At 40.6% G+C, this 25,038-nt stretch overlaps 3 protein-coding genes across 7 annotated transcripts; all 3 read right to left on the bottom strand.

Moving 5' to 3' along the window:
• Positions 1-2,065: 2,065 nt before the first annotated feature.
• On the bottom strand, positions 2,066-8,719 carry hyal1 (hyaluronidase 1). Of its 2 annotated transcripts, none has more exons than XM_031757641.2 (4): positions 7,815-8,719; positions 6,564-7,474; positions 6,386-6,475; positions 2,066-4,322 (listed from the first exon to the last, which is right to left on the bottom strand). In XM_031757641.2, the coding sequence occupies exons 1-4, from the start codon at positions 7,873-7,875 to the stop codon at positions 3,996-3,998; spliced, it is 1,389 nt and encodes a 462-aa protein (XP_031613501.2). In that variant the 5' UTR covers positions 7,876-8,719; the 3' UTR covers positions 2,066-3,995. The 2 variants fall into 2 exon arrangements, with proteins under 2 accessions (XP_031613501.2, XP_031613502.1); XM_031757642.2 differs by having other exon boundaries at positions 7,819-7,873.
• Positions 8,720-8,789: 70 nt separating this feature from the next.
• hyal2a (hyaluronidase 2a) lies at positions 8,790-13,791 on the bottom strand. 3 transcript variants are annotated; one of them, XM_031757661.2, is made up of 5 exons: positions 13,620-13,791; positions 13,404-13,475; positions 12,009-12,981; positions 11,441-11,530; positions 8,790-9,810 (listed from the first exon to the last, which is right to left on the bottom strand). In XM_031757661.2, exons 3-5 carry the CDS (start codon positions 12,936-12,938, stop codon positions 9,418-9,420), a joined length of 1,413 nt encoding a protein of 470 aa, XP_031613521.1. In that variant the 5' UTR covers positions 12,939-12,981; positions 13,404-13,475; positions 13,620-13,791; the 3' UTR covers positions 8,790-9,417. The 3 variants fall into 3 exon arrangements, with proteins under 3 accessions (XP_031613521.1, XP_039468366.1, XP_039468365.1); XM_039612432.1 differs by having other exon boundaries at positions 13,606-13,664; XM_039612431.1 differs by lacking the exon at positions 13,620-13,791 and having other exon boundaries at positions 13,404-13,598.
• Positions 13,792-19,444: 5,653 nt separating this feature from the next.
• On the bottom strand, positions 19,445-24,985 carry tusc2a (tumor suppressor 2, mitochondrial calcium regulator a). 2 transcript variants are annotated; one of them, XM_031757614.2, is made up of 4 exons: positions 23,842-24,985; positions 22,550-22,779; positions 20,235-20,355; positions 19,445-20,149 (listed from the first exon to the last, which is right to left on the bottom strand). In XM_031757614.2, the coding sequence occupies exons 2-4, from the start codon at positions 22,690-22,692 to the stop codon at positions 20,084-20,086; spliced, it is 330 nt and encodes a 109-aa protein (XP_031613474.1). In that variant the 5' UTR covers positions 22,693-22,779; positions 23,842-24,985; the 3' UTR covers positions 19,445-20,083. The 2 variants fall into 2 exon arrangements, with proteins under 2 accessions (XP_031613474.1, XP_031613473.1); XM_031757613.2 differs by having other exon boundaries at positions 23,982-24,985.
• Between the last annotated feature and the right edge of the window lie 53 nt (positions 24,986-25,038).

Raw genomic sequence — 25,038 nt, 5'->3', positions numbered from 1 at the left:
CCGAGCGCAAGCGAGACGATCTCTAGACCGAGCAGCAGGGGAAGGGGAGACGTGACCATGAAAGGGTGACAGAGCGAGACGCCAAAATGAAGAAATGCAGAGATGAGAGGATAGAAAAATAGAGGGCCTGAGAGACCTGATGGAGGGTGTAGGAAAAGGAAACGACCGCTCGAAGCAGATAAAGTGATCAGAACTGCCTCCGTGAATGTACAGATACTTAAAGGGTTTTTTTAAAAAAGGTTTTAAAAAGGTTGTTTATAAAGTGAAGGACTTATGACCTGTATAATGTTAGCATCATCTGAAAGAAGGGTTTTGGGGGTCAGAACAAGCACAACTGTGGTTTAATCAGAAAAATGGAGGGATGGTAACAGTGTGTAAAATTCTGCCTAAAATTCAAGACTTTATTTTGAATCAGATTTTTCTTTCTTGACTTTGATACAATGACCTTTACTTTTAAGACCGGACTTCAAACTTGTATTTAGGTTGATTCGTGTAATCATTAGGAGGTTTCTTCCTGTTAAAAGGGAGTTTTTCCTTCCCACTGTCACCACGTGCTTGCTTACAGGGGCGTTGTCTGATTGTTAGGGTTTTCTCTCTATTAATGCAGGGTCTCTTCCTTCCAATACAAAGTGCCTTGAAGTGATTGTTGTTTGCGCTACATAAATTTTATAAAAATAAAACTGAACTGAATTTTAAAAAGAACAACATCACAACATTATCAGGCTGTAATTTCTTCCTTGCTTTTGGACAGATGGAGCAATTTTTATGTTGTGAGGAAAAATACTAACACTAAACAGAAAAACTGTCAGTTATTGTGAGAGCCCAGTTGTGTTTTTCAGGGGGTTTTTTCTCCTGCCATTATCAGGTAACTACAGGTAAACACAGCGTTTAAGGAGAAATATTCAATTTTGTCCTTGGTCGCTGAAAACCAGTCGAGGCAGCTGTCTTCTTTAGAAAACAACTGCAAAATGACCTATAAAGGCCAAAATGATGTTCAAAAAGCACAGACTAGCCAGCGCCTTCAAAATAAGCACCCATCTTCTCCTCATTTCCTCACAATCCAGCCAGTTATGATAAAGCCGGAAATGGGAAACAGTGGGGCCTTGTAGGAGTCTATTCTTCTGGTATACTGAGCCTCGGGGGACAGAGGAGGGAAATTACCATCAGTGACACCAGTTTGCAGCAGCCGTTTCTATCAGATAAGGCAGCATTGTACATGCCACTCTTAAATCAATCAAGGTCACCTCTTTGCTCCCTTTGCTTCTGTGTTATAGCGGGTTCAGTTCATAGTGGGCACCCCAGTCGCTGCACAGCAGGGATGTAAACTTATCAGAACCTGACATACACAGCCAAACGGGGCTTTACCTCTGCTTTTATTTGACTTTTTCAGTGATTACTAGCACTCAGAGCTTTGACCTTGATGTCTGATGCTCTTTTGCTGTTAGTAAGTTGTCCAGCAACACCACCTGCTGGTATAAAAGTATAAATGTACCAGTCATTATGCAAATGTACTGTTTGTAAGATTGGGGAAACCTGCAGTCAGCTGAGACTGAAGAAGTCACTTGGATGAGTGACGAAACGTTTCTCCCACAAAACGCTACGTCCAGATGAACAGATTCAACGTTTGGAGATTTACTTAACTGGATGATTGAGAATGCATCAAGATATAAATGTATAAATTTTACATAGAAAAGTTTATAGAAAGAATAAATGTTAACTACAAAACAAAGAGCCCCAATGTTCTTTGTAACATTATTAATGTTGATGTGTTCTATACTCAACATGCAGACTCGCATGTCTACGAGTGAACAGTCTCTGATCTCATATTCTTGGTAGAAAACTGCGATGAGCTGCTTCAACTTGTATTTTATTGCATTCTTGCAGCCGCACCCCTGCCCTGCAGCTGTCTGAGTAGGACTAAAACGCTCCTTCTTTTGACTATTTAGATGAGCAGGTCCATGGTCTGGTACCATGCACTCTCAACATGTAGTAGTTCCACCGACATTGGGAATGCTGGTGAGATCAGGTTTAACGTGCAGAAATGATATTTCAAGAGACGCTGATGTAAAGTATCAAATATATATGAATTTATTATGGAAATAAATTATCAAGGAAAAGAGAGATGGTGCTACAGCAGCCATGATCATCCAGTTCTAACATTTAAAATCCAGGAGAACACCCGCAGGTTTCACGCAGTGACAATTAACATTAATTGGTCCTTGCACAAATGTTTAAAGACATTATAATAGTGTTTTCTGAGCACTAATTTGTAATTGTTTTTACCCACAAAGAACTCTTAATACTGTATTTAAATATTTCAACTTTAAACCATTGCTCAGTCTTGACAGTGCTTCTTGTATGTGCTTCTTTGTTTCACATAAATACAGGACGGAGTTGCAATCAAACCTTTTCCCTAAATGAAATCAGAATGTCTCTGAGTATACAAATACTGCATTGTTCAGCTGCTGGACACCAGAGCTCCTTCACTGATAAGCTGAGATTTTTTTTACCCGTAGTAACACACCTTAAAATACCATTAAAGAACAGAAAGTGAGCACTGAATTCAAACTCTGTGCCCAACATTATTATGGACAAAGTAAGAAAAGTTCAAAGTAATAAAACAAAATACTGCAGTAGAGGAAACCCTCTGTAAAAACTGTAGTCGCATAAAAGTTTAAAGCTGATTTCTGTCACTCAAATGATAATATACAATCACTGGACATTTTATTAGGTACATCTGTCTAACAGCTTATTGATGCATGGGATAATGCCTCGTTAGGAATGCAGACACGGTCAAGACGACCTGCTGCTCAAACTGAGCATCGGAATGTGGAAGAAAGGTGATTTTATGTGACTTTGAACATGTTATGGTTGTTGGTGCCAGATAGGTTAGCCTGAGCGTTTCAGAAACTGCTGATCTTCTGGGATTTTCCCACACAATTATCTCTAAAGTTTGCGGAGAATGATCTGAAAAAGAGGAAATATCCTGTGAGCAGCAGTTACTCTGGGGGAAAATGTCTTGTTGATACTGGAGGTCAGAGGTCAACTCATTACCACAAGGTATGCAGAAGAACATCTCTGAACACATGACGCGTCAAATCTTGAAACAGAAGCAGCAGCAGAAGACCACACCGGGTGCTACTCCTCTCAGCTAAGAACAAGAAACTAAGGGTACCATTCGAATGAGCTCACCAAAGTTGGACAATAGAAGATCATAAAAGTTTTGCCTGGTCTGCCAAGGCTCAGTTTCTGCCCTGAAACTGGGATGGTACAGTCAGAATTCGGTGTAAACAACATGTAAACGTGGATCCATCCTGCCTTGTATGAACGGCTCATGCTGGTGGTGAAGATATAATGGTGTGGGGGATTTTCTCTTAGCACATTTTGGGCACCGTAGCCTACCTGAGTATTGTTGCTGAACGTAGCTATCCCTTTATGACAACAGTGTATTCATATTCTGATAGATGCTTTTATATCCCAAAGCTCAGATCATCTCAAATTAGTTTTTCAAACATGACAGTGCACTCAAACGGCCTCCACAGTCACCAGATCTCAATCCAAAAGAGCACCATTAGGATGTGGTGACATCAGAGGCTTGCACCATGTGCAGCTGACAAATCTGCAGCAACGGCATGATATTATCATGTCAGTGTGGACCAAAATGTCTGAGGAATGTTTCCTGCACTTTGTTGAATCTATGCCACAAAGAATTAGGGCAAAAGAGGGTCCAGCCAGGTGTACCTAATAAAGTGTCTTAGTGTATCTTGATACATTCACTGCTAAGAAGCCATTAATTAGCTACTAGTTTCAAAAGTGCAAAGCTGCTGCATTTACAAGTTTGAAAAAAGAAAAAGGCTAAAACAAAAAAGCCAAAAACCATGACACTGCTTAAAGAATTTCCCTTAACAGGAGAGCGCATGCACTCTTTGAGTTTTCAATTCCTCAAATTTTACTGCCACTTATTTAAACAATGCTCTCACTTGCTTACCTAAGTCTTATAGCTGAACAGGCTCAGAGCAGCTCTGACCCCTCCACCCAGCGTAACATCTGCACTGAAACTCAGACTCCATTAGCTTTACATGATGTGGCTGCAAACGTCCTAAAACTTTGTATTTCCTCCATCCATTTGGTTTCCTCTTGGACACCACTTTCCACGAGGCAGGGTCAAGATGGAGGTAGGCCTTCGACTGCGGATCCTTCCTCTGACACCGTCCATGAGAGGAACACATGATCTGACTGCAAAGCGTAGCCGCTGATGTCACGTTTACCAGGTAAGGACCCAGAGTGTTATCGATGTAGGACTTGACGGCAGCACAGGTAGCCTGAAAGCAGGAAAGAAACATGATATGATAAACCAGGGATGTGCGCAGGAATGCCCAATAAAAGCTTTAATGTCACTTTATAAAACAGAATCTTTAAGCTATATGCATGCTCAGGTAACAGTATAAATATGTTATTTAGTGTAAAGCTATTACAAAAAGAACAAAGATGTATTTAGGAGCAGGTAACATGTCCTGTTTCATTCAGCATGAAAAAAATGCATTAAGACTGTTACAGATATTACCAGAGGTCAAAGCAAAAGGTGCTGAGAAAAGCGCCACTCTAGCGTCATCATCAGTAAACTATTAAAAACACAATGCGCCACCTTGTTTTTTACCCGGTGATGCTCATGAACACATAAACAAGCACTCTGGCTTCTTTTGACTCAGTCCCATATACCAAAGTCCTGTTGTTTAAACCACTTTAATCTGCAGCTGAAAAAAATCTCCAGTAAATGCTTCATTTACTCCCATCTGAGTAATGTTTGCCAAATATCAGTGTCCAGCTGTGCACAGAGCTCATTTTACAAAATGAAACCACACATTTGTGATGGGATGTACAGTCATGTTAAAAAAGAAAGTACGCCCTCTGACATTTCTGAGGTTTCTAAATATCAGGATAGGATAAAAGCATTATCTAGACATTAGCAGGTCTTAAAATCACGTAACTATAACCTTGGATGAAAAACAACATGTGACATATTGCACTATGTTGTTTATTTAACAAAAACTAAAGCGAAATGCAGAAGACACGTGTGAAAAGCTAAGGGCACCCCACGATTCAGCAGCTTGTAGAATGACTTCTAACAGCAGTAGCTTGAAGAAATAGCTTTCTGTATGACTTAAGCAGTCTCTCACATGGTTCTGGAGGAATTTTGGCCCATTCTTCTTTACAATGTTGCTTCAGTTCAATGTGGTTTGCGGCCACTTGTTTACAGCTCTCTTAATTCTCATTGCAACACCTTCCTTCTCTTCTTTTTCAGCCACTCTGTTGGAGATCTGCTGCCTTGCTGGGAATCATTGCCCTGTTGCATGACCCAGTTTCAGCCGAGTTTTAGACGCTAGAATATTTTGGTATGGAGAGGGGTTCGTGGTCGACTCAGTGGCTGCAAGGTGTCGAATCATCCCTCCACCACTGTGCCTGACAGCTGGTGTGAGGTATTTGTGCTGATATGCAGTGTGTGGTTTTAAAAATCTGTCAAGGATGGTCCAGAAATCTTGTGCTTTCTTCAGATACAACTTTGCGAAACAAAGCTGTGTCGCCATGTTCTTTTTGAGAGAGAACAGGTTCTCCTGGCAACAATTCCAAACAAACCATACTTGTTCAGTCTTTTTCTAATTGCACTGTCATGAACTTGAACATTTAATAAGATAACTAAGGCCTGTGAAGTCTGAAAGGAAGCTCGGGGGTTTTATTGCAACTTCTCTCATCAGCATTGCACAGTCTGACCTCTGGGTCTTGCTTCAGACCATTAAAACCTCTTCTTTCACACAGGTGCTCACGTTTACTGATGATCAGCTGATCAAGTGTAATCAAGTTTCTCCCTTTCAATTCCTATGGAAGCAGTAAGGATACGTTGTATTTTTCCACACACTGCTTCTGCATTTTGGATTCATTTTTGTTAAATAAATAACAACACGGTGCAATATATCATATCTTGTTGTGGATCTGAGGTTGTATTTACTTTAAGACCTGCTAAGAGCTGGATGATTTTTAATATGTCCTGAAACTTAAATCCTTAGGATTGAAAAACAGTACTGTGTGTGTTCAGCAGGATTGAGAGGCCTTGTAGCTGAGAGGTAACAAATGAAATATACAACAGAGTGATTCCAAACAGAACTTAAAACTAAAGAGCCTGAATATACAATAAGGAAGTTTTAAAGTAAGTTTTTTTTTTTCATTTCAATCATTTTTGTGCAATACAGTTTCCTGTGTGTAACTTTCTACACTTTTAAAAAGTGTAGCTTATTAAACAAAGACCCTTATAGGTGTCAGAGAGGAATGTAACATCCTCACTTTCACTATTACAGCCAATTACATCAAAAGGACAAGTCAGTTATTGTACCTGAGTTTTGGAAAGAGCGTGGTCGCCCCAAAGAACTACACCGGCAGAGCCTAAAGCGGCACTCTCTCCGACAGTGTAGACCAGGTGCTCCTGTTAGACAGAAACTGAGAGGTGAACAAACACGCAGCCCCAGTCAAGACAGTCACAGAATGTTTGAGTTGAAACGTCTGATTCTTGCCTGAGAGAGAAATTCCAGCGTGTATGTGTAGACGATGCGAGCATAGGCGTACACGGGTGGCGCAAACGGAGTCACCTGATCCGCTGCTCTCATTGCCTCCAGGATGCGGTGGTGGCAGTAGAGGAGCACTTCTCTGCTGAGACTTTGCATCTGGATGCTGAGATAGATGTCGGGATACAGAGCAGAGGAGGTGCTCCACAGCCAGAGAAGCCTGTCATTTCTCTTTAACTCCACAGGTGGACACTCCCCTGTGTAGCCTGTGCTTTTGTTGGTGTAGTAGTTGTAGCAGTTTGGAAAACCATAAAAGCCCCACAAACCATCTGGTCTTGCTGCCTGCCCCAATTTCAGAGTTTCCTCCATGAAATTCCTCGCAGCTTTGTTAAACTCCACACGTGCTGCGTCATCTACTTGTTTGGGGCTCCAGTCTGGATGCTTAGACCTCACTAGCGCTTTTGACCCCTCCTGGTATATCTTCTTAGTGTCCCAGTTTCTCTCCCATTCAGGTCTCCAACTTTCCCAATCCACCACACCCAGGCCTGGGAAACCCCTGTCAGGGATATAGGTGTTTACATTCTCCCTGGCAACTTTGAGATGTTTGTCAAGGCTGCTGTTTTGTGGAACCCCGCCATTAATAGCCTCTCCCTGGGGGGAATACCTTGGATACAGACCAAGCTTCTCAGCATAAAAGATGGTTATGTTCTGACCCATAAAGGTTTGATTCTGGTTTTGGACAATGTTAAACATCCCCAGGTCAAGGTCAACGCCATACTGAGAGAGGCAGTTGGCACTTGGGGCGTTCCACACAGTCAGGAAAGGCACTTTGGAAAAAGGTGAATTTGGATAGTGCAGCCCTGAGACGAGGCTGATCAGAATTAAGTGCAGCAGCACCGCGGGCTTGAAGGACCTCATTCCTGGCAGGAAGGAAACACAGTGTTTATTGTGCTACCCAGCAGTATTATTACATTTTAAGAGCATATTGCAAAATGTTGCTCTTTGTTTAAACAAGCTTTTTCAGTTATAAGACAAATCAAATCAATACGAGTTTAAAGAGTTTTTACTATTTAAGAGCCAGGAATTTTGACTTGTTTCTATATACCACTTATATACTTGTTTCTTTAATACTGTTTTAATACTTTTAAAACTCCATAATTTTCCTGATCATTACAGATGTTGTGTGATGCTGTTAACCTGGCTAAAAATAATAGGCTCTAGTGTAAAATAATGTGTGAAATTAACTAAAAGCAAGCTTACCGACTTTATAAGTAGAGAGGGATTGGAGCTTGTGGCCTTGTGAAATAACCACAAGTCTCATGATCTGAAAGACATGTTCAGGAAAAGGGGAAGCAACAAAAGCTGAACCAATCAGAAGTGTCCACAGGAGCTCCAACAACCAATAACAAGAGACATGCAAATCATTTTATGGAGAAGACAGATTTAAAGTCATAGGCAAGCTAGCACTTCCATCATACTGTACAAGCTTGAAAAGTTTTCAGATTGTTTGAATTAAAAAAAAATGTAAATATAACAATCAACAGTTTATTGGGGGACTTTGGAAAGCTTGACGTTTTCTGAAAAACCACCAAGTGAAGCCATAATGAACTCTTCCACCTTGCAATTTAAATATGTGCTTTGCTCAACTCTTAAAAGCATATAAAAATAACCAGTGGTTAACAAAAACCTACAATTACATGGGGAAGGGGGTATGAGGCTGCTGCTGGCAAAATGAGTCCCTCCCTGAGAACTAGCTGGCTCGGACTCCCGAGGCTTCACTCTCAACTGCTGACAATAAAATCATACCTGTATTAACCCCCAAAACCATATCTCAACTATATTGTCTCCTTATATAGTTACCAAAAAAAACCTGTCACACTTACTTTACTAAAACTACAGACAAACCACGACAAAGCAGTTTATTTATCCAAAACTGGCTGGCACAGCGGTTAGCACCATGGCCTCACAACCGGAAGGTTCTGGGTTTGAACTTGCACGTTGGCTGGAGCTTTCCAATTTCCTCCCACAGTCCACACATTCATCCTAGGTTGATTGGAGAAGCTATATTTGTCTGAGCCTGAATGGCTTTTCCGCACAAACTTTCTCACTAAACCGCCTACACAAAACCTGCACCTCCCCATAAACCACTAATACACCCGAGTTCTCTCTCCTGTGTCTGTTGTGACCATGGCCCCTCGCCCACTGTCGCTTAGGCAGCCTTCCGCCTTAAATTAAAACACAACAACCTCAACAAAGAAGTTTATTTACACTGACAAATGCCATTTTTGTATAAGAGACATCAATATGAGAAACACTGTGCTTCTGGAGTCAAACGGCCGCTGAAACATGAGGCTCGTAGAGTGGAGATGTGTCACCCTTTTAAAAAAGTAGTAGTCATGTTTTGGACAATAAAATCGTATAAAAAAATACATTCAAATAAATACCAACACTGTGATTGCCTCTATAAACACATCAGATGTCAGAAAGAGGCCCTGTTTAAAGAAAATTTAAAAGAAATTAGGCACTTCAAATATATTGTGCTGTTATCAGATTTAAGTGAATCGTTTTCCACTTTCACCACATACATTTACTCATTCGCAGCATTTACCACAGAAGCATCCTCTCTCCGAGAAGCATGGACAACTTGGCAAGCGGTGAGTGAGAGGACAATGTAAACAGGGTCATTTCCAGCAAGTTTTTTTTCTTTTTTTAAATGATTAAAAGTTAGAAACAAACACTACTTTGGAATTTCCACAGCGGTTCTTACAATATACAGCAACAGAAAAAAACCACACACACCTATCTTCCCTTCACCTCTCCTCTTGTGCTCTTCTTTTAGACTTTTACAGTTACATAATGGGTATTACCACATGAGCAGGCAGACAATCAGTAAGATCAAACACTGCAGAGGCGATACTGTGGCTCGAGTCGCCGTCCCTTTTTGGTGTAGCGGGTCTGTTTGATCACAGAGCTCCCCCTGATACCCGCTGTAGCACTGACAATGAAAGTCCGCTTCAAAACTTAACCCGCCCGCTTTGCCGAGCTCACCGGTGACCGTCAGCTTGCCGTTCTTCTCGACGATGCCGTGGGTGAGGGGATTCAAATGCAAGTAAACGTCACTGTTTGGGTTTCTGCGCAGGCATCGGCCGTGAGAGCCGCAAAGAGTCTGGCTGCATAGCTCTGCTGCCGTGGAGACATTGAGGAGATACTGATTCAGTGTGCCCCGCAGATATTTATCCAGATCAGAGCAGGTGGTCTAAGGGAAGAAATAAGTGGATACATCAAATCTTCATGTATTGCGTGATTAATCTGAAAAATATGAAGTAACTAAAACTCTGGAATTCATGGTATGGAGTACAAATTGCTATAAATACACTTTGTAAGTAAGTGAGTAAAGGCTGTTTGTTAATCAGCATGCTCTCGAAAGTTTAGATGATAACATCTGTGGTTAAAAATAAATGCGACGTATCCAAGTGATGTGTTTAATTTCACAATCGTTGTGTGCATGCTTACTTCGTTGTGTGCACAAGTTTATTTATGAAGCGTATTTCACAGACAGATGTCACAAAGCGCCGTACAAAACAAAGAGTAAAATAAATACGAAAATTAAGTGTCATAATAGCCCATAAAAATGTGTATTTTACAAAAAATAAAAGAGTAATAACAATAATAATTATAAATGTAGTGCCACAGAGTGAACGGCTCTCTTCTACCTGGTCTTTAGTCACACACGCGGAACAACTAACAGATTCTGAGCTTGTGAATGAAGACAGCGAGCAGCTGGGATAACTAAAGTGCTTGTATGTAAATGCCAGAATCCTAAATCTATTGGGAGCCAATGTAAAGAGTATAAAATAGGAGTTATCTGAGCCTGTTTGCTAGAACGCATCAATAGTCTGGGATCAGCATTTTTATACCTTGGAGACGTGAAAGAGATCATTTATCCAAGCTGGTTAAGCATAATGGAGTAAAAGCAGGAAGCTGTGTGGAAATACTTAGTACTATTAGTACTCAAATACTCAGTACCTGAGTAAATGTACTCAGTTACATTCCTACTGATCCTACCCATGCTCTCATCCTGTGGTGCTGGGGACTGCTAGATTAACAGTCACTCTAATCCAGGGATGTCAAAATGATTTTACATTGTGGGCCATGAACAGTCCACTTTGATCTTAAGTGGACCGGACCAATGAAGCTCCTCTTTATATTGGTGTGTAAAGAACTTTACCTACACATTTAATCCCTGAGATATCTGAATATAAGGAAAACAAGTGTTTTTCCAACAAACATCTAAGATTTTTTTGCATAATAAAGAAATGCTGTTTGGGCTTAAATTGAAAGAAATAAACATCTAAAATGACAGAAAAAGTTCTGTTAGCTCCCTGCGCAGAAAATAAATTTTCTTGTTGAAGTCTCTTTATGCTTGGACCTTTTGCACTTCAAATCATTACAAAAGTCTAGTTTTGCGTGTCTATTGTTATAATGTGACATGATGTGAACAATCTGGCTTATGCAAGTTACTTAACTGTCATATCCTTGCCCAATACATTTGAAAACTAAACTTTGAAAAAAATAAATAATCAAGTCAACTGCTGCAGTTGCAAAACATCCCTTTTTTAATGATTGCTGATTTCAAGATTTTGGATTTAATGGCCCAAAATGGAATCGAAGCGACAATCAGCGCCTGTGTATCTGATCATGTGGCTTAAGTCATTAACTGTAAACCCTGAACTTTGAGAAATATCTCCTAGTATCAAACGCCTTCGCATGTCACAGGCAAGAAGAGCAGCTGAAAAGTTAAGATGATAACATCTGTTCCAAAAAATGCATACACCGTATCTGATGGATTGATGTGTTCGTTTCGCAATTGATGTGTGCATGCTTACTTTGTTGTGTGCATAAGCAATATCTCCCCACATGATTATTCCAGCTGCTCCCAGGGCCACACTCTCCCCGATCGTGGACACAAGGTCAGTCTGCAAAAGATTACAGGTCAAACAAAAGGAAAACAGTCAGCTAAGTAAGTGTCAGAGGGTCATAGGCTACTGTATGTGAAGTAGAGTGCCCACTCTTCTGTTCTCATTCTCCCATAAGCAACTGGTCTATAAGGGTGTTTAGAGTGACTTTTAACTTGACCAACACCCATCCTGCCTACTCTGCACAAATGAAAGGTATTGGGGTGTCTGACTGCCAGCAGGACAGGAAGGGACTGTGGCAGCAGATAAGAGATGAATCTGTGCAGCATGCATTAACATTAGTGCTCAGTGACAGTTCTATATGTCAGGCTTTTATTAAGAATTAGCAGGAAAAAGTTAGAAGAAATGTTTCGGAATATAGTCAGTAACATGGCTGGCTCAAAACTTCATTAGTGTCTTAAAGGAAAAAGCAGGAAAAAAGTTCCAGGAAGAGGAACCAAATTCAACACTGGCACCGTTTCCAAAGTTAGACTGTCACCTCGGTCAGCTGCTCCAGGGAGTTCATGTATGTGGGCCGCGTGTACACAAAGACAGGACGTGCCAAGCCATCGCCCGATGAGGCCAAACGCATCCCCTCTTTCACGCGGTTCCGCACAAACTGGCGTCCGGAGGCTGATGAGCGCAGCAAGCTGCTCATATAGATGGAAGGGAAGAGGGCTGTGCTCTCAGTCCACAACCATTTCAGCTGGTCATTGCGAGACTCCTCCACATCAGGACAGCGTCCCGTGTAGCTCTCCAGAGTGTGCATGTAGTTGTGGTTGTAGCAGTCAGGAAACAGGTAGAAACCCCACAGCTGGTTGGGCCTCAGGTTCTTAGCTTGCTTCAGTGTGTCTAACATGAACAGCCTGGCAGACATCTCAAACTCCTGCTGGGCCACTCTTTTCACCCGATCAGAAGTCCAGGTTGGGTTCTTCTGGCGCACCAACTCCTCAGAATGTCTGCGGTAAATATGTTTGGGTTCCCAGTTACGTATCCAGAGGGGACGCCAATCCTCCCAGTCAATAACAGCTAAACCCGTGGCCCATTCTGAACGTATGTACTTCTTAACATCTTCTGGCATTTTCTCCAGGTGCCGTGTGCGACTGGCCACCTGCGGAAGTCCCCCATTCACCGGTGTTTCATCTTGTTCAAAATAGGGGTACAAGCCCAAGCGCTCCTTGTAGAAGATGGTCAGATTCTGATTGACAAAGCCCTCATTGGGTGTAGCCACAATCTGGAACTGGTCCAGCTGGAAACGAATTTTATGCCGCGGGGCACAATCTTCAGTCGGGGCGTTCCAAGCAAGGAGCAGAGGCTTTCGGGAATACAGTGGCCATCTCGTGGGCTTCAGTCCCAGAGCAAAGAGGCAGTCCCACAGTGGGACAATCAGCAGCAGAGCTTTCCAAGCTAACAAAGTCCCGTGCAACATGTCTTCAGATGTGGATGGACAAAAAGGACTGCCACACTCTGCTCTACAATCCACAAGAGGGAATGACATTTTAGTTTCCTGAATGCACATTTAATAAGGTGTTTTCTCTTAAACATTTTTCATTTTATTTATTTAAAACCAACTTTATAATTACATGGACATAAAACAAAAGCTTCTCTTTTGTGACATTGCCACTGCAGATTAATTTACATAAATGTCTGCAGACTATTAATGTTTTCTTAAAAATAAGAAAAGAAATAAAAGAAAGTAAAAGAAAAATAATAATACAACTTTCATCCCCCCCCAAAAAGCATCTTTTCATAGTTCTCTAAACTGGATTCTACCTCTAGCAAGCTGTTAACATAAATTGCCTTCAATTTAATTACAGTTTGCAGCTCTTTTATTAGCAATAATAAAAAGGTAAAGTTAATCAACTTCAGCTTCCCTACAGATGGATACACTTACCTTTACTGGCAGGCTGGGGAAGCATTCCCCCAAAGACAGAAGCCTACAACTTCACTCCGCGTTTTGGCGTTGCTTTCAAAACAAATAGGAAAAAAATTCAGTATAAAGAAAAGGACGACGGGGTAACTTTACAGCAGCACATACAGCTGTGCTGTGTCTTATAACCTCGGCTCTCCGGCTCCTTGCGGTATGTAAAACTCACAGAAGTCAACTTACCCCCTGCGATGTTGTCAGTTGCAACTCGTTCAGTCCCGAGTGCCAAACCACTCTCGGGATGAGATGTTCCATTCGGTCTGAGGGAAAAGGGGGGGCCGGAGAAAGGAAACGGACATCCTTAAAAACAAACAAACAAAATCTGTCAGCGGCTCTAATTCGTTTCTTCACTTCACTACTTCAAACTGCTTCGCGTATCAGCTTAGTGAGACGTGCTTTGATTGCGTCCGGTTTTGTTTTTTTTTCTCAAGGCTTCCCCCTGATTACCGGCTCAGCGCCTGAATGGGTCGCTCCCAGAAAGTTCGCCTCCACGCTCCGTGAAACAGATACACTGTAACCAGGGATGGCAAGATCTACAAAAGGTCACAGCAGGGCACTGTACCACATCTCTAAATATAAGACCGTGCTTACAACTCACCTTTCAGCTGCATGACAATCGTGTTAAGGATATTGAAAAATCTGATGGAGACCGTTTTTTTATTTAGTTTTTTTAGTGCATTTTCCACCTTAAAAGGCCTAAAATTGTATATTATTGTGTGTTGTGTTACTGTCTGTAACACAACAAACCTAATTTCTATCATAAATAACGCTCAGAAAACATTCTCAGTTATAGGTTACCAATAGGACCCCTGCGCCAACCCACAGTATGGATGTTATCTGAGCAGATGTGCTCAGTAGGTGAACTTGACAACAATAACAAAAGTGTAGACCAACATTGTTCCAGCATGGAAAGATACTTGTTGGTAAAGTACCAATTCGAATGATATAGTATTTTCTTCATAGCCTTTACATGTCCCACGAATCTAAAAACAGACCTCAGAGCTAAAACCAGGGTCAGGAAAGCCCCTTTGACTCATACCTGCTGACCTTTAGTGTTGACTTTTCTTTTTGTGAGACTTGTTCCATCGTAAAACATCCTACATTCAGTTATTCATTGTGTTTATGTAAGAGATCACTTAAATAGCTTAAACAAAAGAGCAGATATAGCATCCAGGGTTTTTTATTATTATTATTATTGAAGTATTAAAATCTTTTGTTTAAAGTGGTAATGCTGTAGAAACACCCCAGTCACAACTGCTCTATACTGTACAGAGTAAAATCTACCAAGAGAATGATACAATGATATATCTAAATCTCTCTGAACGCTCAGTAAGACTGGAAATGTGGTAAGTACACCAAATAATCCAGTACCCTTTAGAGCCACCTGTAGCAGCAGTGACTTGAAGTGGTTGTTTTCTGTTTGACTTTATCAGTCTCTCTCATCTCCGTGGAGGAACTTTGACCCACTCTGCTCTACAATGCTCCTTCAGTTTGTTGATGTTTCCAGGCATTCATTTTTGCACAGCTCTCTTGAGGTCCAGCCACAGCATTTCAGGCAGACAGACAGCTGGGTTTTGACTATTGCAACACCTTGATTCTTTTCTTTTTCAGGCATTCTGGTAGAGTTCCTGCTGTGCGTGGGATCATCATCCTGTTGCATGACCCAGTTTCAGCCAAATTTTAGCTGTTGGACAGATGGTCTCACATTTGAATCTAGAGTACTTTGGTATACAGAGTAGTTCATGGTGGACTCAATAAATCATGTTTGGTTCTTCCAAATAATCTCTCCTCTTTAAAATGCTGTGGTGACATGCTGGCATGCTTTGGTTTTTGTCAACAGCACTCTGCATTATGGCCAGACTTCACTTTGATCTCATATGCACAAAGGACACAGCATGACCAAGTCTTGTGATTTGAACCCTTCCAAACAAGCCATACTTGTTCAGTCTTTTTCTAATTGTAGTGCCATAAACCTTAACATGTAGCATGCTAACTGAGGCCTGCAGAGTCTAAGATGTAATCTAGAAGTCTTTTGTAATTTCTCTGAAGATTGCACAGTCTGACCCATAGATTGAATTTGCTGAGGGATCTGATCCTAGGACAACTGTGGCAGCAAACTGTCCAAGTTTCTGCTTTTATAGAGGTTCTCATGCTTGCTGATAATCAGTTATTCAAGTGCATTTGATTAGCAGCACATGGCTGCTACTTAGCCTTACTTAATCTTTTACTGGACTGCACAGACTCTCCTGAAAACTTGATTTTTTTTTTATGTCAACAGTATGTTTTAATAAATTTACAGTTTGGTTGTTTAGGCTACACAGTGCATCATCTTTCATATGTAGTTCAGTTTTAAAGTATAACATTTACCTTTGAGATATATACCTCACTGGTCTGATGAATATATTTTTTTAATTTGCCACTGGTGTATTTTTCAAAGCTTCTTTTTATTTGACTAGTGTAAAATTAATACCTCAAGTCTTTTGGTTGCTGGAACTTAGGTATTTTAAAGTTTCCTTCCACTTATGCAGACTTGAATGTCTTGAACACACTTCAGAAAGCGGGCAAGAGGCATCTGGCACACAGATTTCACTGCTGCCTGGAGCATGTGATGACAGCCACTGGCGAGGGCTTAGCGGAGGAACCAAGTACCACATACTGTCATGTTGCCAAGTACAGTAGATATGGCAGTGGAGAAGAGATAGTAGAGGCCATGTACGGACATGTAATTAACTAAATTTAACAACATGGAATGATTTGGAAAGATTGGGGAATCCAAATGTGCGCTGTACTTGAAGGTGATTTTCTAATCACTGGTGCAACTTTTGCTTACGTCTGTACTCCATGAGTGAGATCTGAAACACGGCATTCCTGGAAAAGGTAACGTTTTCCCCAGGAGATACATGTGAACTGAAAGATCCCTGAGCACATGACTAGGAAGAGGTGGGGGAGCCTGGAAATTCGCTGGTTTCCTGTGCCAAAATCCATTTCGCTTGTTTTGCTTTTGAGCTTTGCTGACTCACCTCACCATGTCATCTGCTTCTCTCTAGGGCTCTGCAGAGTAAGGAAAAAGTGGACCACGGACAGACCCGTGTGAATGAACAGGGAGGGAAAGGAACAAAGGAATGGCTTCATTTCCGTCTACTCTCGGCTTCCCTTTGACCTCTGCCTCCTGAACATTACATCAGCTGAAGTCAGGGATCGTCAGGAAGCTAAAACAATGGCAGGGAAACTGCCAACACACCCTACTATCTTCCCTTTTTGTCCCAAACACTTTATGAATTGTGATACATTTGGGGTAATCCTCTGACTTGGTGAATTTGAACTGAGGAATTATAAATGGTTGTAACATCCAAACATCCAGTTTATATAAGAATACAACAAAACCCACATTTAAAGGCTCATAATGCAAACAAAGTCTGAAACTGAGGAGCACATATCCCAAAAAGTTGATCTGGATGTAACGTTTTGAGTGGGGGAAAAGTTTCATCACTCATCAAAGTGACTTCTTCAGTCTCTGAGGAGTGCAAACATTACATCATTTGTAACTATAACCTTATTTTGTGGCTTTATTAGAAAAAATAGGAGATTACCACTAAGTTTCCTCAACTTATTTGTAATGACTACGTATAATCTCACTGTAACACGGTCAAATGTAACAGAATCCATGTGAGAACTACCACAAAAATGGCTACAGTAAGCACCTTTGTTTTACTTTAAAGCGCTACAGTTTGTTAAATGACTCCCATGTAAACAATATATCTATTTTACTGTTCATAATTCAAAGCATGGTTTAGTTCTATTTCTGCTGATAATTTATAGTGAGTGCCTCTCTCAGCCTCAGCCCCATGGACAACTTTTCCCCGTATAAACACACTGCATTTGTGCACACTGCACATCAGGGAGCACATTGCGCAGATCAGAGCGCTGCTATTTGGTGTCATATTCATGAACTTAGTGCATTTTTTATGGCTTTACAGGAAAGCGTTCATCCTTTAAGCGAAACATCAAAGACCAGTGGAGAGAAAACACATCAAAGGGGCTGACCTTTGGCCTCGAAACGCTCCGACCGCATTCCACACAATTACAGACACCAGAGAATGCCTGCAAAGGAAGCCCTACCCATTTATTGTGGGGATTTGTCATCTGAGCGCAGTGAAATATGTTTACATTGCCATTAAAAGTTGATACTACGCCAGCTGGCAACAACAACCAAAACTTGTCACAATCTGAGGCCGAGCTTTTAATTTCACCCCTATTTGGGAAAGCAAACTCCACACAAAGAATCTCCAAAAGTTGAATCTGTTCATCTGGACGTAGATGAACGTCCATCTACGTCCAGATGAACAGATTCAACTTTTGGAGATTTACTTTCCTGGATGATTGAGAATGCATCAAGACGTCCACACAAAGAAGTAAATATGCACGATTTTAAAAAGTTAAAGCAGGTAGATTTCTGCTGCCATCTAGAGGAAATGTGGCTTTTATGTTGCAGAGGTCTTGAGTTGAGATTTTCTTTTATTAAAATGGGAGAAAAAAATTAAGGGAGGAAAAAAAAGAAGTTTGATTTTCACCGGCAGCCTCAAAGCAGGGTCAGACAGAAATTCAAGAAGGCGACGAGGAAAATCTAAATATAAGCCAGAATCTGGAGATGCCAGGGTTATGCTTACAGCTGTTTCACAAGTACAGGGATCGCTGACCCCATATTCAAAAGTCACCATTTGGTTGAATGCAATTTGCACTTCACTTAATATTTTCTGAATAGTTAGCAACTTAAAGGATTTCTTGCGAACATGTATAAAATCGATTCAATCTCGTTTACTTCCTCTTCAGCTAAAAATAAAAATTGCTGTTATCTTTCTAAAGTTCACAGAAACGGCATGACATTTTAGTCTTACTTGTTTTCTTAGAAAAGAGAAGCACGACCGGCTCTGTGTCCACAGACACCAAAAAAACCCAATGTTTTTACTGTGGTACGAAAAACAAGATGTTTCCTATTTCACAGACGCCAACAAGTCTCAAGTTACCACATTACACTCATGTAAGCCATGTAAGAATCATGACTGGCTACCAGAACACTAAAGTAACAAAATCTTCCTTGTACAGTAGTGTGAAAAAAATTGTTGTCAGGCCTCATTTCTTCATATTTTACACCAATGGACCAGACATTTCTGTATTTTTTTTTCACCTGGTCTAGAGCAACAGCTCTCCAGGTTTTTCTGTAGGCCTTTCAACTTCATCTATAAGACACAGTAGAGGCTTTGTCATGATTTGTTGCTTCATTTAAGCCAGTTGTGTTGGGGATCTTCGCAAAACTGATGGAAGTGAATACATACGATTTTGATCCACCATGCAAAACAATCTGGAAAGCATTTGATTGGCAAAGGCTTCCTTCCTCAGCATGACAATAACCTGCCATAATACCTGGAAAGTAAAACACACAGTGGAACTCTCAGCCATGAATTGAACCTCAACATTAATGAAGCAGTGTGGGATCATATCAACAGAGAACAAAAGGAAGCCAAAAACCAAAACTCTCCATGTCCTTCAAAAAACCTGGAGAACTATTCCTGAAGAATAAAGCTTGAATGCAAAAGTTCAGGCTGTGTGGAAGAAGAAAGGTAGTCGTAACAAATCTTGATTTTCAAGCTTGTTAAAACTGTGGAAAAACTGTTTTTTTACCTCATATGTTGTGTTTCCATCTACGTCTGCAAATTCCAATAAATCGCTGCACCGATTTCCCATTTTCCCAGCAAAATACAAAGAAAGGAAGGGTGACTAAAGACTTTTTGCACACTAGTGTAAATCCAGGACTTAAACTCAGATGTAAGGGGAAAAACTTCACTTCCTAATATGATAAATGAGAACATGGTCTTCCGGTGTCTAACTTATTATTCTGCACTGTAAGGTCAAACATCCCAGTGCAGTAACAACAAACAAGATGAACTGCACCAGAAAGCGTCAGCCAATATGAAAAAAAAAAAAAAAAAAAAAAAAACAAGAAGATTTGAGTGATTTTGCTCAGTAAACCATTTATTCAAGTATTTTCAACTAAGAAATCTGATGTTATTTACAGTACATTATGTTCACTAGTGCAGGTCTGAGTGCCAATAACTGAGACCATCTCAGACGTGACAATACAGAACATGAGTATATACAAGAAATTCAAGAATCCCTCATCATTCCCACCCTGCAACTACATCTTGCATTCGTAGTTCACACATGCACCCAAAACTAGCACATGTACAAAGACACATACAAAGTCTACATCTCACAGAAGGCATGAATTAAAGCCTTTTCACGTCACAGATGTTTTTCCCTGCAAAATTTAAAAAAAAAAAAAAAAAACTCAACAGGAGAAACACAAATTCATCCGAAGTATTCTCCAAGTCTGCATACATATCAGCTGGGTAGTGGAAACACAACTTGTACCGTCACTATTTCTGTGAATGTCAAAATAAAGACTTGTTGAATTCAAATGTATAACATTTAATTCAATATATCATTTTTCATGTGACAGTTTGAAGTTTCCTTTTTCCTCTGCAAGCCCCATTCGCCAGTTCTTGACTGCAGCTCTCGGGACATGAACAATACTCTGTAAAGAGGACCTGCGGCTGCACCTCATTGCAGACCAGTCACTGTGCAACGTGTCACACCTCACAGAGGACGATGGGGAAATCAACATGAATACACGGGTGGTCGAGCTTCACAATTCCCTGGGGGAAAAAAAAAAAAAGGAAGAGGAGTGATGGCACTGACCATATATCACCCTGTCACCGCAACAGCATGTCCCTAGCTCACCTGTGGAATTAGATTTTTCTGGATCCTCTTCAACTTGGACTTCTTTCTGCCATTTTTTGTCACGACTGTCTCCTCGTAGAATTCATGGGCAAGGTCACCGTCCTCATCATAGTACAAAGAACTGCCAACACAGAAGAACCACAGAAATGCTGTTTAATAATTTTTTATGTTTATAACATGTTTCTGTTATATGCATGCTAATTGGGTTGCAAATCACTGCTAGTATTAGTGTTTTTGCAGAAAAAGATGCAAGTAAATATAGTTTGAGTGGTTTGAAGTAGTGTGACCTAAATCCGATTGAGATGCTGTGGTATGACCATAAAAAGGTGGTTCATGCTTGAAAACTTTCCAATGTGGGTGATTTCGGCAAAGATGAGTGGGCCAAAATTCCTCCACAGCGCTGTAAAAGACTTGTTGCCAGGTATCACAAATGCTCGATTGCAGTCCATTGCTGCTAAGGGTGGCCCAACAAGTAATTAGGGAGTAATCACTTTTTCACACAGGCCCATGCAGGTTTGGATTTTTTTCCCCTTAATAATTAAAACTTTATTTAGAAACTGCATTTTGTGCTTACTTGTGTTATCTTTGTCTAATATTTAACTTTGCTTGATGATCTGAAACTTTTAGATGTGTCAAACACACAGAAAATAGAAAATCAGGAAGTGGACAGACCACTTTATATAAATAAAAGAATGAAAGGAAGCTTTCAAATTATTTTTTCCTACTTTGCTAATATGGGTAACAGGTTTGAGTATGTCATTTTAACTGCAATCTAATCAAAATAGATTGGAAAACACACCTCTGGTGTTAGCACATGACTCAGTCATGTCCCTCCCTCTTTGTCATGGCACTGTTGTGTCATGCTAAATAGGTTTCGGTAATAGAGTTGCAAATATTGCAGTGCATAATTACTATTCTTTGATTTAGGGCTCTGTGATATGATGAAATATGTCAGATGACAATATTAAAATGTTTATCATTTTCATATTATACTCTATTGTTTATTGCTTTTACTACAGAATTTTTTCCACTGCCTTAGATGATGGTTTGCAATAGTCACCATGACATCCCAGAAGGACCAGCCAAGACAAATTTCGAAGCTCATTCCTAAATGAGGGGCTAACTCTGTAACACGGACATGGTTTGGTAATGAAAAGTCTGACGTGGACCACCGGTGCCCACCACAGGCACTGACACAACAAAACTTTCTACCACCTATGGAAAAAAATTAAAAAAAAAAAAAAATCACGTGAAAGAGCACGAAGAGAATTTACAAATGGGAAGCAAAAAGAGCCATCAAGTGTTAATAAACCTCAGACTGAAATGTTGGAACAAGTTCTTGTCTGTGGTACACCACATAATAAAGACTCAAAGATAATAGCAGTCATTACAACTTATATCTAGAAATAGATTTTGTGCATTGTTCAAAACATTCGACTCAAGGTATACAATCCCCAACAAAAGGCACTTAGCACAAGTCTATTTATCTCGTTTATATTACAAGTGTCGGGCAAAAGTATTGGAGGAAATCAACAACGGAACATATCATGCTGCAACAACCGATATGTGAACAATTCAAACAACACATTGCTGTATGAGCTTAACGTTGCACTTCATCCAAAACTGAACACTCTGCAGTCGATATTTTCAGACAGGCTATTATCTGACAACAGGATACAACCATACAGGAGCAGTAAGGATAGTCAGAGGCATTGGGGAAGCACTTGAGTCACGGGGAATGCGTAGGGTCATCTAGTATGTGTCACTATGGGTAACTCCGCACAAGGCCCATAGTTATTTCACTTTTGATTATTTAAGTTAAATGTACAAAAGAAATGGGCGCCAGTTTAACTCAGTGTGTGGAGCGGCCGAGAGCGGTCTTCCCCGTTCTCTTTCTGCCCCCGCTTTCCTGTCCTTTCTTCACTGTCTCTCTCAAATAAAGCTGAAAAAGGTCAAAACAATTATTTTTAAAAAAAATTACAAAAGAAACAGTTTCCACATGGTGATTATATGTCAACCAAATCAAAACAAAAAAAATTTACATTAAAGATGACCTTTAATATTTGACATGCAATTTGCTTATTAAGAACTTAGGACAAGAGCAAAATTATTATTTTGCAGTATTCCTCAAGAGCTGTTTTTGTAATTTAAATAATATTTTGGAACTGCTAACTAGGCTTACATTTTGTCTCAGGGCGAGTGTAATTTGCATAGCAAATGTACGTTTTAGTATTGTGTGCATGGATTATTTTCAAACTCAAGGGTGGGATAGAAAACGTCCTTTCAACATCATATCCACTGTATTATTTATTTACCTTCTCCTTGTAAAAACAAATGGTGTTGCATTCTTAGAGCCTTTCAGCCGGGCCAGAGACTGCTCGTTCCCATCATTTCCTGACTCGCCTCCGCTGCCTGAGAAAGGCCAGACACCTTTGGCTTTGGATCCACTTCCTCCCATTCTCAGAGATAAGGCATAGTTAGTCTCAGATTAGAGCATTCAGTCTGGTTGGTAGCCAGATCCTCAATTGCTTACCAAGGTCAGAACCTGAAATGTGAAAGTACATAAGTAAATTTCACTGCCTGGTGTCCGAGTGAACGGTTTACTCAGCTGCCAGCTGTTGAGACGTGGTTTGCTTACTGACTGCTGGCTCTACTTTAGTCCATAAACGACTCTGTCGGCAGAAAATGGCCAAGCTAAACTCAGAAACATCTAAGTGTAGTCTTGAGAGCTTGAAAGAGAAGGCAACTACACTTATTTTGGGTATCAGATATTTCAAGAGGCTTCTTCAGTTCTATAAAAAGAAAGACAGAAAGACAGAAAGAAAGAAAGAAAGAAAGAAAGAAAGAAAGAAAAGGTGGAAAGTCCTTCAGAAATGGTTGTGTCATGGACCTACTATTGATCATATGAGTCATCACATGAGCCAAGGCGCAGAAACAAATCAACCCATCATTTGACCCTACTGAGGTCATCTGAAGCAAGTTTGAGTGGGGATTGAAGCGCCTGGAAAGGGATCTTAAGGCTTCATTAAGTCATTGATAACTGGTGTGGTAAGCTGCCACCTCTGTTCAATGATGCCCTCCTTTACTCCTCTCTCAAACCATCTGTCTTCTTGGTTCTAAAAGAACCGCGCCCAAAGGGGGAAACCCCCACCATGAGTTCAATACCCGGGACTCTCCATCAATTTTTAATAAGAGCTAAGGAAGCCTCTTGGATGAGAGGTAAAGGTGTCACACCTAAACAAGTCCAGTCGCCTCCCTTTGGAAGGTCTCACGGGTACCATCACCTAGGTGGCTGAAAACCTACACTAACACTTAACTATAATAATAATAGTAATATCTCAATTTTATTCGTGTGTGAGACAGTGCCGTCTGTTTTATATCGTTACGTTACACTACGGTAGCTTCACCGTAAGCTAACCAACTGGGCCACAAAAAAGCCGAACCTATACGCATTAACTGTCACTCAAAACGCTTGACACCTTACTACAGTCACTTAAAAACACACCCACGGCTTCACAATATATTGTACACCGTCTAATATTTTGCAACGGCGCCCGTTTGATGTACGGTGACCTACATGTGGCTAATGACTACCGGCTAACGGTACCTGCAGTTAGGTGAGGTGAGCTAACAGACTGTTAGCTTCCGACCACAGACGCAGGTTAAACAATAACACGCCGGATAAACCACAGACGAGTCTGCAAACACACTGCTGCTTTGTACACGGGATTCTGGCAAATATCTTACCTTATGGTACACTAAACCTGACATGTCCTGTCATAACTTTTACTACTAGCTATGTTTAGCTAGCGCTGGCCGTTGCTGTCCGACCGACGATGACGACGACGATAGAGATCAGCTGATCTGACCGACTATTAAAGAAAAAACATCACCAATATTTAACTAAAGAATTTATTCATAAAGATGCGTTAAATGAAATCTTTTTATGTTTAAAGTGGGTGTTCATATCTACATCTGAGTTTAAAAATGTATATTATGCATACAGTACTGTGAGAAAGTATTTGCCCCCCCATTTCCCATTTCGTTAAAAAAAACAAACCCTAACCTAACCCTGATTACTGTCAGACCTGTCGAATCACAACAGAACTTAAATAAGACTTGTTTAACAAAGGGAAGCAGTTTTAAAGATCTGTCTAGAACAGCAACAAAATAATCATTGATGTCTATCAGTCAGGAAAGGGTTATAAAGCCTTTTTAAAGCTTTGGGACAGTGGTTAACCTTCCCAGGAGTGGCCAGTGTACCAAAATTAGTCCCAAGAGCATATCTATGTCACGAGAGAACAAAAAAGATCCTATAGATCCCCAAGACTTTTGGGAGGACAGATGAGATGCTTTGGCGTGACCTTAAACAGACTATTCACGCTTGAAAACACTCCAATGTGTCCCAAAACAATACTGCAAAGATCGGGCCAAATTCCTCCACAGCAATGAGAATCACAATGCCTTTTATCGCAAACAGTTAATTGCCAAGGGTGACACAACCAGTTATTAGGTTTAGGTGGCAATTACTTTTTCCTCATAGAACCAGATTGGTTTTGATAGCTTTTTTTAATTGTTGTCTTTTAGTCTTAATAAATAAAGTCATCATTAAAATAAAAAAGGGGGGGAAAGCATTTTGTATTGAAAGAAGCCAGTTAAGGTGGTTTGGCTATCTTCCTAGGATGGCTCCTGGGTGAGTTGGCTCTCTGCTTGCTGCTGGCCCCACAACCCAGCCCTGGATAAGCCTTTGTCTAATATTGAAATGAGCTTATGATCTAAAACATCAAATGTGACAAATATGCAA

Source organism: Oreochromis aureus, linkage group 5 (assembly GCF_013358895.1).
Source record: "Oreochromis aureus strain Israel breed Guangdong linkage group 5, ZZ_aureus, whole genome shotgun sequence".
Classification (NCBI taxonomy): Eukaryota; Metazoa; Chordata; class Actinopteri; order Cichliformes; family Cichlidae; genus Oreochromis; species Oreochromis aureus.
The sequence above is the reverse complement of the archived record's forward strand: the minus strand, read 5'-3'. Positions and strand labels throughout refer to the sequence as shown.